The sequence below is a fragment of the Dipodomys merriami genome, unplaced genomic scaffold (genome assembly GCF_024711535.1).
Source record: "Dipodomys merriami isolate MVZ:Mamm:240054 unplaced genomic scaffold, mDipMer1.0.p SCAF_1, whole genome shotgun sequence".
Classification (NCBI taxonomy): domain Eukaryota; kingdom Metazoa; phylum Chordata; class Mammalia; order Rodentia; family Heteromyidae; genus Dipodomys; species Dipodomys merriami.
The window spans coordinates 144999218-145014042 of NW_027202270.1; the positions used below are offsets into that span (position 1 = coordinate 144999218).

Sequence of the window (14825 nt, forward strand, 5' to 3'; positions counted from 1 at the left end):
GGATATTTAGAGAAAGGAAAACTATTTAAAAATTAATTAGGGGCTAGAGGTGTGGATCAGGTGGTAGAGTTCCTGCTTAGCAATTTCATAGCCTTGTGTTCAAACCACAGTATTGCTAAAAAGAGAAAAAGAAATAAAAAACAAATTTAAAAAATTAAGGAAAAAACAAATTAAATTTACTCATTTTTTTTTAGAATTGATTTTCAGGTGTTTTTTGCTTGTTTGTTTTGACCTGTGTACAATAAAGAACATTTTTAGTTTTAACATCCATTCTTTTACTTTTTAATACTTGCACAGGTGACAATATTCTGCAGTTAGTTAGCATTTAGGTCCAAGTATCAGAATTCATTTGATCATTGTTGGTGTTACTGTTTTCTACTCTTAGTTTAATTACATTATTTTCACTGGCCAGTAAAATACTGTATTAGCAAGACTTTTTTTTTTTTTTTTTGTCAGTTATGGGGCTTGAGCTCTGGGCCTGGGCGCTGTCCTTCAGCAATTTACCTCAAGGTTAATGCTTAACCACTTGAGCCACAGCACCACTTCTGGCCTTTTTTGCTTATGTGATGCTGAGGAATTGAACCCAGAACCTCATGCATGCAAGGCAAGCACTCTACCACTGAGCCACCTTCCCAGTCTATTAACAGGACTTTTAATATTTATAAATACTCTATTTTCTGCTCTACATATACCACTGCCCAGTAAAATATCATGTTGTGAGAGTTTCACTGTTGATAAAACAATAAAATAAATATTCTCTGTTTTGTAATACAGGTCATTCCCTTTGCATTTTGATGAGAATTCATTTTTTGCTGGGGATAAAAAAGAAGCACATAAACTAAAGGTAACTATTCTTTAACCTAATTGTTAGACATAAACTAACACAGAGATATGAATAGAAACTAATGTTACTTGTGGGAAGTGGAGAGTAAAATGAGACTTGCCAGGAGTTGGGAAGGGGTGGATGAGGCAAAGGAATGTATTGCTTAATGAGTGCAAAGTTTTGCTTAGCGGGGGAAAATAAAGATGAATGATCTACTGTATAGAATAGAGACTGTAATAAGTAGCAGTGTAATTTATACTTCAAAATTTGAAAAAATTATAAAGAAGATTGGAGTCATGACTTTTTCTCTATTTGCCTTAAAAATACCAGACATATATTACTAGAGACCTATTAAAGAATCAAAGCTAGGCATGGTAGCACACAAGCCTATAATCTTAGCTACTTGGGAGACAGGAGGAGTGAGAGCTTGAGGCTAATCCAAGGAAAAAGACTCTGTCTCAAAAGCAGTACAAAGAAATACGCTAGGGAGCCCTGGGTTTAATCCTTAGGAGTGGGGGATGCGGGGGGAGGGAGACCAACTACGTGTAGTGCCTCATTGTTCTTATGAAAGGGAGACAGAGACAGTTCTAGGGAATCAAGTAAAACCATATTGCAAAGCTATTGATAAGCCAGATAGCTCTTAATATCTCTGGGTTTGATCAGATATCACCAGAATATTAGTAATAATCTGCTTCTGTGTTGTCTTATTCTTCCTTTCCATGATGAAAGAAAGACTGTAAGGACCCTGTTTAAAATCTTCATAGGACATGAGAGCTGAGTGTTCTAGAGTTTTGACCAGATTAAAACATTGTGAGAAATATTGCCAATTTGCACAGTCTAAAAAAAGAGCAGATGCCAGAATACTCTCTAATAAACTAGCAAGTGAACTAAAAATAAGGAACATATTGAAAATAGTAAGAAAAAAAGAAATCTTATTACAGTATCCTCCCACTCACTTTCCAGTTCCTGGAAGCTGTTTGGGAGATTATGTAACCACTGAGGTGTGTTTCTGTAGCAAAAAATACTTTAAAGGGGGGGTTAGATGGGAGGTCAAGAATAGCTATTATCTAACAGCAAAAACTACTTTCTTTGCAAGCTCCATAAAACCAGGCTTTTTCTTCTGTCTTCTAATCTGAGATAATTTGGGGATATATTCATGTTATTGGACATGATTGTTATTTGTGAAAGTAATAGGGATCTTCTATTGTGATCTAGTAAACTTTGATCCTACAGTACTAATTTCATTCTAGCATATTAAGTTCATCTTTGAAGAAGATATATGGTTTTAATTTAATACTTATTTGGCTACACATCTGTGTATGTTCTCTGTAGAGAGTTACTCAAGAACAGTTACATTCAAATACTTGAATTACCAGATTCAAACACTTTTATTTATACAGTGTCTACAAAAACCATGTCTAATTTTTTTTTTTTGTCGGTCGTGGGGCTTGAACTCTGGGCCTGGGCGCTGTCCCTCAGCTCTTCAGCTCAAGGCGAGCACTCTACCACTTGAGCTACAGCGCCACTTCCGGTTTTCTGGTGGTTTATTGGAGATAGGAGTCTCACGGTTTCTCCTGCCCGGGCTGGCTTTGAACCGCGATCCTCAGATCTCAGCCTCCTGAGTAGCTAGGATTACAGGCGTGAGCCACCAGCGCCCGGCCCATGTCTAATCTTTTAGAACAGGGTTTTCCAACCTTTGTAGTTGTGAGAGTCTCTTTAAACTCAAAAACTTTGAAGGCCTCTCCCCGTAAGAGTATATATTGGTTATGAAAATACAGTTTCCCAAACTCATGATGCGTTTATCATGTTTAATGATAGTAGCATCCTATTGCTCATAACATCTGTTTCCATTTGGAAATTTAAAAAATTTAAGTGTGAGCTATTTATTCTGTCATATATAATCTATTTACATATGGATTTTGTAATCTTAAAACAGCTATTAACTCCTCTAGAGCTCAGTTGCTCATCGAATGTATACACATGCTTTAATTTAATTACTCTATTATTGATAAAAGTGTGAGTCTTCTTTAAGTCAAGGTTCAAAATACCAGCTTAAGAAAAAAACCTTAAATCAGAGCATGACATCTGGCCAGGCTTGGTGGTATTATGCCTTTAATCTCAGCATTTGGGAGGCTAAGGCAGGAGGATTGTGGGTCACAGCTCATCAGCCTCAGGTACATAGTGAGTTCCAGGCTACCAGAATCAGCCAGATCCTGTCTACAAAAAAAGAAAAAAAAAAAACCCTATCTCTAGTAAAATTATTGAGCAGTTTTTTGAATAAGTTTTCTAACTTCGATTAGCTTTCACTGAATAGATAAGGAGACATCTGATTGAAAATATTGTTGCTAAATGGCAACAATAATAGTATTTTGGGCTTTACACTGGAATTAATAAAGATTTAATATCTGAAGTCTTATGAAAAACCATTTGCAGAGCTGAACAAAGCATCTCAGAGACATTTTATCTCCAGAGCAAACTGAGGTCTGTTTTGAATATAGTGGGTGACAATCTTTGCTGATGTATTTCCAGTTTCAAATCTATTTGGAACTGGGTAGCAGTGGCACCTGTTTATAAACCTAGCTGTTCAGGAGACTGAGATCAGGGGATTGCAGTTCAAAGCCAGTCTTGGCAACAAAGTACATGTGATTCTTATTTCAGTTAACCATACACACAAAAAAATCTCATTAAGTTTGGGGTATGGTTCATCACATTATAAAAAGGAAAATACTATATGCTTTCTAAATTATAAGGCAATTGAAATAATGGATGGTCTGCCTATTTTCTGCTTAAAAGACTGGACGCTTCAGTTTTACTCTTAAGACCAGGACAAAGAAAGCTACTTGAAAGACTAATGACTCCCAGTGGAGTAAATGGATATATACATATGCATTAAATATATAAAAACATGAATGGAACAACATACCAAGTTTTGCACAGTGATAGATAATGGTATGTAGAAATTTGGAGAGATCCATGGAGTTTCAATTGTACTTTCAATGGTTTCTTTGGTAGTGTTTACATGGATGTTTATTGTATCTTGTTATTTTTGCATATTGGAAATAATGTTAATTATTCTCCCTAAGTAATACAAAGAAGGGCTATAATTTAACTATTCCCTCCCTCCCTTTTTTTTTTTTTTTTTTTTGTGCTGGTCCTGGGGCCTGGCACTGTCCCTGAGCCTTTTTTTTGCTCAAGGCTAGCACTCTACCACTTGAGCCACAGCTCCACTTTTGGCTTTTGTGGTGCTTAATTGGAGGTAAGTGTCTCACTGACTTTCCTGCTTGAGCTGGCTTTGAACTGTGATTTTCAGATTTTAGCTTCTGAATTGCTAGGATTACAGGCATGAGTCACAAACACTTGGCTTCTTCCCTCTTTTTTGGGGGAGGGGTGGGAAGGAACTGATGCTTTTTAACCCCTCCTCCCTCCCATATTGACATATAATGATTACATACACTCGGACATGTTGACATATTTCTGACAGTTTGGTAGGTAGTTTAGCTTTGTAGTAATGCGTGCCTGAGGTCTAACTTTGCTATTTACAAGAGGTGAGAATTTAGGTAAGGTACTAACTTTTCTGAATTTTTAAAAATTCATTTAGGGTTAGATTGTATCTATCTGTGGGTTTGTAGTAGAGATTAAATGAAATCATATATGTAAAGATTCTGGTTTGTAAGAGATGCTTCTTTTCTGGTTTTGGTACTCCATAGTAACTGTATTGGAACTCTGCACCTAGAAATACCTCATTAAGCTGACTGTGTGTTACATTATAATAAAATTTTGTTAAACTATTTTTTTTTAGGAGGACTTTCGATTACATTTTAGAAACATTTCTAGAATCATGGATTGTGTTGGTTGTCTTAAATGTCGGCTGTGGGGAAAGCTGCAGGTAAGAAAATCAATCTTCTTACCCTTTCCATGAGGAATTTTCTTATTTTCTCTTTCTCTTATTTATTTTTTCTTATTTCTATTGTAGACTCAAGGTTTGGGCACTGCTCTGAAGATCTTGTTTTCTGAGAAACTCATAGCAAATATGCCAGAAAGTGGACCCAGTTATGAATTCCATCTAACCAGACAAGAAATAGTTTCATTATTGAATGCATTTGGAAGGTTAGTTTGAATATATTGTAATTATTTCTATTAGACAAGTAAGCCTAATGCAACCTCTCAGATAAAACTAGGTAAAGAATATTCTTTTGCAGGCACTAGCACATTTATAATCCTAGCTACTGAGGGGGCTGAGATCTAAGGATCGTGGTTCAAAGCCATCCCCAGGCAGGAAAGTGTGGAGACTCTTATCTCCATTAACCACAGAAAAGCCGGAAGTGGAGCTGTGGCTCAAGTGGTAGAGTGTTGGCATTGAGCAAAAAGTTCAGTGACAGCACCCAGGACCTGAGTTCAAACCCCAAGACTAGTATGCACAGGTGTGTGCCTGCTCACATGTACACACACACACACACACACACACACACACACACACACACACACACACACACATATACAATCATTAGGTGATTCTTTAGTTTTATCTATTGACTTACATATTCATGATTAATTTACTGATCAGCTGTCAAAACTCATTGAATTTTATATATTTAAAAAATACTTAAAAAGCAGTTTGTATTCTGTCCAATTTCTTTTTTTAAGGATCTAGAAAAAAATTGTTATTTCATACAGGTAGACATGTAAGTTTTTTGGTGAATTCATCATTATATAAAAAAAGGTTAATTTTTTTCAAAAAAATTACTGTCTAGCAAATGATTTAGGGAAAGCATAAAGTAAGATTCATTAAAAATTCTAACTAGAAGCTGGGCACTGGTGGCTCATGCCTGCAATCCTCACTACTCAGGAGGCTGAGATCTGAGGATCACAGCCAGAAAAGTCTGTGAAACTCTCATCTCAAATTAACCAGCAAAAAGCTGGAAATGGAGGTGTGGTTTACACTGATAGCCTTGAGCTGGAAAAGCTCAGAGACAACACGCAGACCTTGAATTCAAGTCTCCAGGCATGCGCATACCCACAACCCTTTCTCCTCCCCTCCACAGTGTTTTCAATTGATTTTCAGAATTATTTCTCTGATTACTGGAAGCTGGACAGTTATGTTTCATTGTGTATTCTGCTACTTTTAACATGCTGGAGAGTGAGCTAAAGTGCATGTAAAATAAACATCGCATACAAAAATAAGGAACAAATTTTAATTTTCATGAAAATCAGAGAAAATAATTATTCTGTTCTTTATAGACCAGTAGCTTTGAGTCTTTGTACATTTTCTAAACAATGGCGTATTATCTTCAATTATTCATATAATTGCAAATATTTAAAATATATTTATATATTCCTGTACTTTTTAGTATGTACTTTAATATATATTTAAAATATGTATTTTAATACTTATACTTATGTATTTTATATAAATACTCATACTTTAATACTACATTAATATAGTTATGAATTATTAAAACAAATATTACAATATCTATGTACTTTATTTTGTATATTTTAATGCTTTAATATTAAAAGCTAATTTCTAGACAATTTTATCTTAGTTTTACTATGCCAAATTAATAACAAAAGTATAGCAAATATATCAAAGGGTTTATGTACCTTTTTAATTTGTTGAAATTTCTTTACATATTTTATACATTTTAATAATGTAAAGTGAATAATATATTAAATATATTCAAGTGAATAATATATTTCAACAATGTAAAGTGAATAAATTTATCTAAGATAGTTTCTAAACAGAATATTTTGTTTTATGTTTTTGGCTACAGAATTTCTACAAGTGTGAAAGAATTAGAAAACTTCAGGAACTTGTTACAAAATATTCATTAAGAAAAACAAGTTGAAATATACCTATTTCGGACAGTGGAGGCCAAAGAGTGGAATTTCATTCAAAGGCATAAAAGCAATGGCAGTCCTAAGCCAAACATTTTATATAAAGCTCTTTTTGTAAAAATGAGAATTGTTTTGAGTAACAGTTTTTTTTAAAAATTGTGCTGTCTATGTTTAATATTATTGTGAGTGAAAGTACTATCAATCATGAGGCATAAATTTTAAAGTTTAATACTGAACAAAAGCAAGATTATCAGGTTCATTTTTGATAGGACTAGCAAATGATGTCAAGTTTCACAAACTGGAGTTTTGTGTAAGGAAGGGTAAAAAAAATACAACTGTGGTAATGTGAGGAGTTAAACTGGGGAGAATGTTTAATATAGGAAGATGCTAAAGAGTCTTATGAATGACCCATAATTAATAGCCATACATTTAGGGTTGTCAGATTTAGCAAAAAAGAATACAGGATGCTCAAGTTAGATTTGAACTTCTGATAATAACTAATTTTCTTTAAAATATATTTGGAACATACTTATACTAAAATTATTTTTATTATTTAAATGAAATTTAAATTTATCTGAGAGTCATCCTGTGTTTTATTTGAGAAATCTTAACACATTGGCATGAAAGAAATCACTTTTATTGTTATATTGCTATTTTGATTGGATTGTTTTATAGGAAGGTAAATAAAAACTTAAAGGCAAATGAGATTTTTAAACGTGAAAAGTTGAATAGATTATATATTTATTCTCATAATATGTTCCCTATACTGAGTAAAATTTGGGGGAAGACTTTTTATTTTTATTGTAATTTCAAATTTATAGAAAAGTTTTTAAAATAGTACAATGAACTCTTTTACCAAGATTCACCAATTGTTCATTGGCTGTCCCTCCCTTCCTCTCTCCCTCCTTCCCCAGTATTGGAGATTGAACCCAGGGCCTGATACTAGGCAAGCTCTGTACTACTGAGCTACATCCTCATATATATATACATAGATATATATATGTATATATATATATATATATATATTATATATATATATATATATGCCATTTTCCCCCTTAGTCCTTTGAAAGCCATCATATCCTTCCAACCCTAAACCCTAAATACTTTAATGTAGTATTTTCTAGAAATGACATTTTCATAAAACCCCTATATGTCCAGAGCTATAATCCTCTTAGCCTTAAAATACGGATCACTTCAAGTCCCAATCTAAAACTTTTTAGCTTTGTTGCTTTTTTTAATGCTTGAACTATGTAATCATAGGACATATAATTTGTGTATGTGTAATCTGGTACTTGGAATTTGAACTCTGGGCCTCATATTTTCTTTGCTTTTTTTCTCATTCAAGCCTGTGTTCCACCACCTCTAGTTCATTTTTTTTTTTTTTAGTACACAAAATTTATTTCCTTTGTCTCCTTAAAATCTAACTGTAAATTGTGAGAGGTTTTCATTAGTGGATGCTCTTCAATGATTAAAAAATATTAGGAAGTAATATCCCATGGTAATTACAGGGAAAAAAGAATTTATACCTCAAAATTGTATGCCTTTTTTATAGATACCTTACATATCTTACTTAGCAGGTTTAACATGTTGAGATGTCACATTGTTAGAAAAACTGGCTTTATTTATACAATGTTTTAGAAATGTCACTTTACATTGCTGTATATTTTTTCGTTATAATTCCAAGTACTGGTCCAGTGCCAAGTATACAGTTTGTATCCAAGTATTTGTTGAATGAATGTATGAATATGTATTCAGGATATTTTAAATGAATAATCCTAGAAGCAAGTTCAACAATATGTGTTCTATTTTCATTCCTTCAGTCATTCATTTTGGAGACTCAGAGGATTAAGTGATCATGACATATAAAAGTTTAAAGACACCCATAGTACTTTAAAAATATTGTAAATAGGTTTAACTGATAATTTTGTGTATAATGTCTAATACTCATGACCTTCTCCCCTACTCCACCCTACCTTTAGTGGATAATATTTTGTAAAGTGTCTCGGTCATCACTTAAGACTTTTTGTTTGTTCCTTAACTAAGAGCTGGCCTTGGCCTTGGGTTCTTTTCAGTCCTTTCCAGTGGGGTCTAAAATCCTAATTCTAAATCCATAGTTCAGTTCACCAGCCAGTTCTTATTTAACATTTTTTCTTGCACTTATGTCCTGACAACCTTTCTGTACACACTTTCTATTCTCTTTCTTACTTTTTGCTTGCTCCAGAACACTTTCCTTTCCTTTTTGGTTTCCATTTATTCTTTACTCTTTAATCACTGTACCACTTTTCACTCTGGGGGAATTCTAACTCAATGATTCCTAAGTCCTTAGCTGTAGCCCAGAGTTCTCTATCCACCTACTGCACTTCAGTAGATTTTCCTCAATCTCTTGTGTCTTTATTTTCTACAAAAAGTACTTTATCTTTGTGTTCCTTACTTTGGCTAATTTCAAAACTGTCATTTCCTAAGTTTTCTCAGTTCACTCTTGTCCTCTACTTTCCGCCACCTATTAGGGTCTAATTTTCACTGGGCTTATTTGCATTTTACTGATGCAGCAACCTTTTTATTTTTATTGCTATTAAGTGAAGGACTACATAGACCTATCTCCTTATATGCAGGTTATTTTCTCTTTGTGGATCTACATGTGACCAGATTAGCCTTTCAAGAAGCACTTTTCACAATCTGCTCTCTGCTTAATACCCTTCAGTGACTTCATGTGTTTTCTGGAGAAGAGTCAAAGACCTTTGATTGGTATACAAGACCCTCCCATATGTCTTCCCTATCCAATATCCTAGTGAAATAGACTTATAGTGCTTCAAATGCCTAAAATGCCTGGGCCTTTAAAAATGGGTGAATGCTGTATTCTTTTCACCACGTGCACTAGTCATTCATCCCCATCTGGAAGATGGGGATCTCTCCTGTGAAATCTCCCTTCTCCAGTCAAAGAGAGTCATCTAACTTCCTCTTGTGTCACCACTGTAATTACAACCTACCTCTATTACATTACTTATTGTACTGTATTGTTTCATTTCTAAAAAAATGTGTCTTTGCTAGAATGTGAGCTCCTTAAGGGCAGGAAATGGAACTTTATTTTTGGCATTTCCATAGCATAATTTTTGGCATTTAATAAATGTTGGTTGAATAAATTCCTTTTAAAGCTACAGCTTTGTTATATTATGAATTCTACCTTCATTCCAAATACCTTCACTCCCTTCACTTTACAGCAAGGATCATTAGACTCCCAAAGGTTTGTAATTCAAGGGGTCAATAAAGATGAAATTATACTTAAAATCTGGCATGTTTTTGGTGGGTCATGAAAGATGTTTATTCTGAAAAAAGAAAAGATCTTTCAAGAAGAAAGGCAGCATCTTAGGGAAATTTCTTGAATAACAATGGACAAGCAGGGATTAGGAGATAAATTGACTATAAATTAACTCATTTGAGAGTTTTTCTTTGCATGGTATTTGGATAAATATATACTATTTAATAACATGGGCATTTTAAAGTAAAGTGTATGGCACTTCATGTCAAGTCAGTTTGTAATATTAGTAGTATGAATCCAGATGTAGTTATGAGATCACTCAAAGCAAACTTTTGTTTGTAACTCTTGCTTATCCTTATGTGTTAGAAACTCAGTAGATTAAGAAAGCCAGACTTCCAGATAAAAGCACAAACACTTTTATTTTTTAACAGTAGTGTTTTGTTACAATTTAGTGAAACAACAAATAAATACATTCATTGGCCACAGCTATACTTTTACAACCAGTGTGAAACTGATTATATAGCTGAAAAACACTTAAATAATAAAAAGGCAGCTATGCATATAAAAGCCACTTCAGCTATAAATTACATCTTCCATAAACTACAACCAGCCACAACGAGTTAAGAGTTTCAAAATTAATGGCTATCCAAATGAAATAAATGATAAGGATGAATATTGCTGATCACTGTAGAATCACACACTTCAGCAATGAAATTCACTTTTCTAATTAATGAACCCAAGAGGAAGGTCTAAATAATCATCATGTGCTTCAGTGCAGGATAAACAGGGAATTGGTAGCCCTTTGATTTATAAACAGCTACTTCTTTCAAGACCAAATTTAAAGTGCTTCTAGTGCTTTGGACTTTTTTAAGCAAAAATTGGGCCAGAGTTTTCTTTCTTCATCTTTGGTGATGTATAAGATGTGTAAAAGGAGATAAATGCAAAAATTTAGGTGGCCTCGTCAGTGATAAAAGAAATCTCAAATTCAGTATAATCAACTAGTGCAACTAAAAGAACCATAATGTTATATCTGAAAAAAAAACAACACGATAGTAATCTGTTTTTACCTGGTCAAACAGGAACTTATCTAAGGAAGCTTTATTAGGAAAACCTTATTTTATCATCTTGACTCAAGGATTAACAAAATACAGATCTTGTCATATGTAGCTCTAGGTAGTTAACATTATCAGCAAAACAAATAGTTGTCATACTGAAAAGGAATCTAACAACTAAAAAAGACGTATGCCACTGTTGTAGTAGAAATATACTTTTAGTTATATCATAGTACCAAGATTAACTTTTCTACTGTGAAATTTACATAATTTGGTTACAAAGAAAGAACTTACAAATGCCAAAACACTTATAACTAACTATATGCTTCGGACAGAACTGAAAAGTCCCTTGTACCATAAAAAGACAATAGTTTTGCACAAGCCTTCCAAAGAAAGTGTTTTAACAATTTCATTTTTTGTTTATTATACCTATGTGAAGCTACTGCATCAGTTATTAAAAAGCTGAAATAAAACCACTTCCTAATCAAAGTAGAAGAAATGGGCAGTTGTATTAGTTCCAGTTCTGAAGAAATAGACCAGCAGACAATTATATGTATAGTCATCTTTAAGCACTGTGGCAACTTCCCAGTGTTGCCTGTTCCTTGGCATCTTGAGGTATTCAGCATCTACTTTTCCTATAGACACTGGTAGAAAGTGCATTTTAAAAGTCTGCATTGTCCTAGCCTACTGTGTGTGTGTGTGTGTGTGTGTGTGTGTGTGTGTGTGTGTGTGTGTGTGTGTGTGTATGAGAGAGAGATAGTGTGTGTGCGCGCACACATGTACATGTGTGCACACATGTGGATGTTTTAGATTTCAAGTAGGACATTCATGACCATTCTAATATGCTAAAAGTATTTCAATATTGTTAACCTCTGGTTTATACTTTACCTACTTTATACATTTACGTTGTTTGCTTATTTAGTCTAGTGCTAGAATTGAACTTAATTAATTTGGCTTTCTCTATAAGGTATCAAAATGTGAAAAATAAAGGGGAATAGATATGTCTTATAAAGTATTGCACTTTAGTTCATTGCAATAATGTATCATGATTTAATTTACCTGAGGGTAATCTTGATTCAGTTATTAAGATGAACTATATATTGTTTCAGAAAATCATACTTTTGAAATGTACTCATTTTTTCAAAATGGTATATTTTATAAATAATTCTTAAATACATCTGTAAAGTTATTTAGTCCCAAGAAGTTTCTACCAAAATCTCCCTATGCAAAAATCGCTATTGCTCTGTTGAAGAATCGTGCTTCAACTACTACATGTGTCTTAATCATACAAAACCATCACTTGACTAACTCTACTTAAAATAATCACAAACTTTTCACTGGTACATTTTCTTCTTCTTCTTCTTCTTTTTTTTTTTTTTGGTCAGTTGTGGGGCCTGAACTCTGGGCCTAGGCGCTGTCCCTCAGCTCTTCAGCCCGAGGCTAGTGCTCTACTACTTGAGTCACAGCACCACTTCTGGCTTTTTCTGCCTTTGTGGTTTAAAGAAATCGAACCCAGGGCCTCATGGATGCAAAGCAAGAACTCTACCACTGAGCCACCTTCCCAGCCCTGCATTTTCTTCTTGAAAAAATTACTGTGGCTTTCCACAAACCACTCTTGGTCATCACTGGAAAGGATTACTACTGTCATTTATTTAAAATGATTTGAATAATTTCAATTGGTATTTTAAAGGCATGCTGTTTCCAATGATTTCTTATTTTTAGCTATTTGAAAAGAAGGATACACATTTATGCCTTTAGTTGGTGCATTCTTCCCACTCTAAAACTGTAATTGGGTAAGGGCACTGCTGAATATATAGGCTTCAATTTTTGTAGAAAAATTGCCTGCCAATTTGGTATACAATAGTATCCCAGTGGGAGCACTGGAGTATGACTTTGGGGGCTGCAGTGTAATCTTCAGAACAAAGATAAAAGTGCAAATAGGCAAATATGCATTTGATGTTTGAAAGTCAAGATGTTTGCCAACATGTACCTTATGATCTAATTTTTATTCTTTCCTACACCAAACTTTCCATTTTACTTAATTTTACTGTACAGAGGTCCAAAAAATCAGTGGTGTTCTCCACCAAACAGCTACATTTCCAGAATTTTGTTTTTAGCTATAAATGATAATGGAATGTTGATGTAGATGGAATTTAAACACATTATGCATACACATTCATGAAAAGCAATTCAGGAATCACACTTGGAAATGCTATCAGTTTTGTGGAGTTACATATAAGCTGTGGTGACTGTTCATATCTAAATTGCTACAAGTAAAAAGCAAAGGAGCAGTATCTGTCATGGGTCCATTCCGATGTGGTGTGACTGTGTACGTGTTGCTTTCGCACCCAGTCATGGTGCCATACCAGCCCAAACTTTGCGAATTTGATAAACTGCAACAACAAATAAGGCAAAGAAGACATAGAACTGGGATCAGAATATGAGAAAACCACACTTTTTTTTTTTTTTTTTTTGCCAGTCTTGGGTCTTGAACCCTGGGACCTGGATACTGCCCCTAACATTTTTTGCCCAAGGCTCTAGCATCTACCATTTGAGTTACAGCACCACTTCCAGCTTTTTCTGTGATTAATTGGAGATGAAAGTCTCATGAACTTTCCCGCCAGGGCTGGCTTTGAACAATCATCCTCAGATCTCAGCCTCCTGCGTAGGATTTACAGGCATGAGCCTCCAGTGTCCAGCTCATACTGGCATTTTTAACATTGTCAATGCATTTCATAACACATGTCAAATATACTAAAATATGTTATTTGCCAAATAACAATGACTTTCAATAAAATTTAGTGACTTCAATCTCTTGGAATATCACATATTACAAAAGAATGCATGCCTCTCAGAACTGGTAGAATTGATTAGATAATGACAATATAATTCATTAGGCTGTTTTCTAAGACATGCATGTATGAACATAAGTATACGCTCTTTTTTTTTTTTTTTTGTCAGCTGTGGGGCTTGAACTCTGGGCCTGGGCACTGTCCCTCAGCTCTTCAGCTCAAGGCGAGCGCTCTACCACTTGAGCTACAGCGCCACTTCCGGTTTTCTGGTGGTTTATTGGAGATAGGAGTCTCACAGTCTCTCTTGCCCGGGCTGGCTTTGAACCGCAATCCTCAGATCTCAGCCTCCTGAGTAGCTAGGATTACAGGCGTGAGCCACCAGCGCCCGGCTAGTATACACTCTTTTAATGCTTGCCACAACCCTATAAGATAGATTCAATTATCATCCTTACTTTACACATAAAAAACAGGCTCAAATAGGTTAAGCAACTTGTCCAGATGAAATTAGAATTGCCAAAAATGTCATACCAAGTTGAAAGAATGATATAAGTGTGCATTAAGGTTTTCTCTTTGTTCCTATACACAGCTTATAGTATACTGCTTAAGAATGTACAATGGTTTGGGAACAGGGTAACATAGGAGATGTCTATGAAACCTAAGCTTTCTAAGAGTTTCATGTAGGACTTTGAATTTGGAATAGCACTAAGAATACAGAAACAGATACTTAATCTATTTATTAATCCATAAAAATAACATAAGCTTTTGAGTTAGATGGTATTTTTCTTTTCTTTTCTTTTTTTTTTTTTTTGGGTGGGGGGGGAGGGATATTGGTTTAACTCAGAACCTGATCACTGTTCCTGAATTTTTGTGCCCAAGGCTAGTGCTCTACCACCTGAGCTACAGCTCTACTTCTGGCTTTTTTGTGGTTAACTGGAAGAAAAAACAAACAAAACAAAAAACAACTGGAGATCAAGTCTCACAGACTTTCCTGCCCAGGCTGGCTCCTAGCTGGCTCCTAACTCCTCAGCCTTTTGTATAGCTAGGCCTAGATATGTGTGTGTGTG

General features: G+C 34.6%; 2 protein-coding genes across 2 annotated transcripts in view; one reads left to right on the forward strand and one right to left on the reverse strand.

The window, feature by feature from the left end:
• Window positions 1–9816, forward strand: part of Ero1a (endoplasmic reticulum oxidoreductase 1 alpha) — a 45892-nt gene extending 36076 nt beyond the window's left edge. The window contains exons 13-16 of the mRNA XM_070033258.1: window positions 775–844; window positions 4623–4709; window positions 4797–4930; window positions 6595–9816. Coding sequence (XP_069889359.1) covers window positions 775–844; window positions 4623–4709; window positions 4797–4930; window positions 6595–6655 — 352 coding nt within the window. The 3' untranslated portion in view covers window positions 6656–9816. The remainder of the gene's footprint in view (window positions 1–774; window positions 845–4622; window positions 4710–4796; window positions 4931–6594) is intronic.
• Window positions 9817–10317: 501 nt separating this feature from the next.
• Gpr137c (G protein-coupled receptor 137C) overlaps window positions 10318–14825 on the reverse strand; it is a 58670-nt gene continuing 54162 nt past the window's right edge. The window contains exon 7 of the mRNA XM_070033329.1: window positions 10318–13362. Within this exon, the coding sequence (XP_069889430.1) occupies window positions 13185–13362 (178 nt within the window). The 3' untranslated portion in view covers window positions 10318–13184. The remainder of the gene's footprint in view (window positions 13363–14825) is intronic.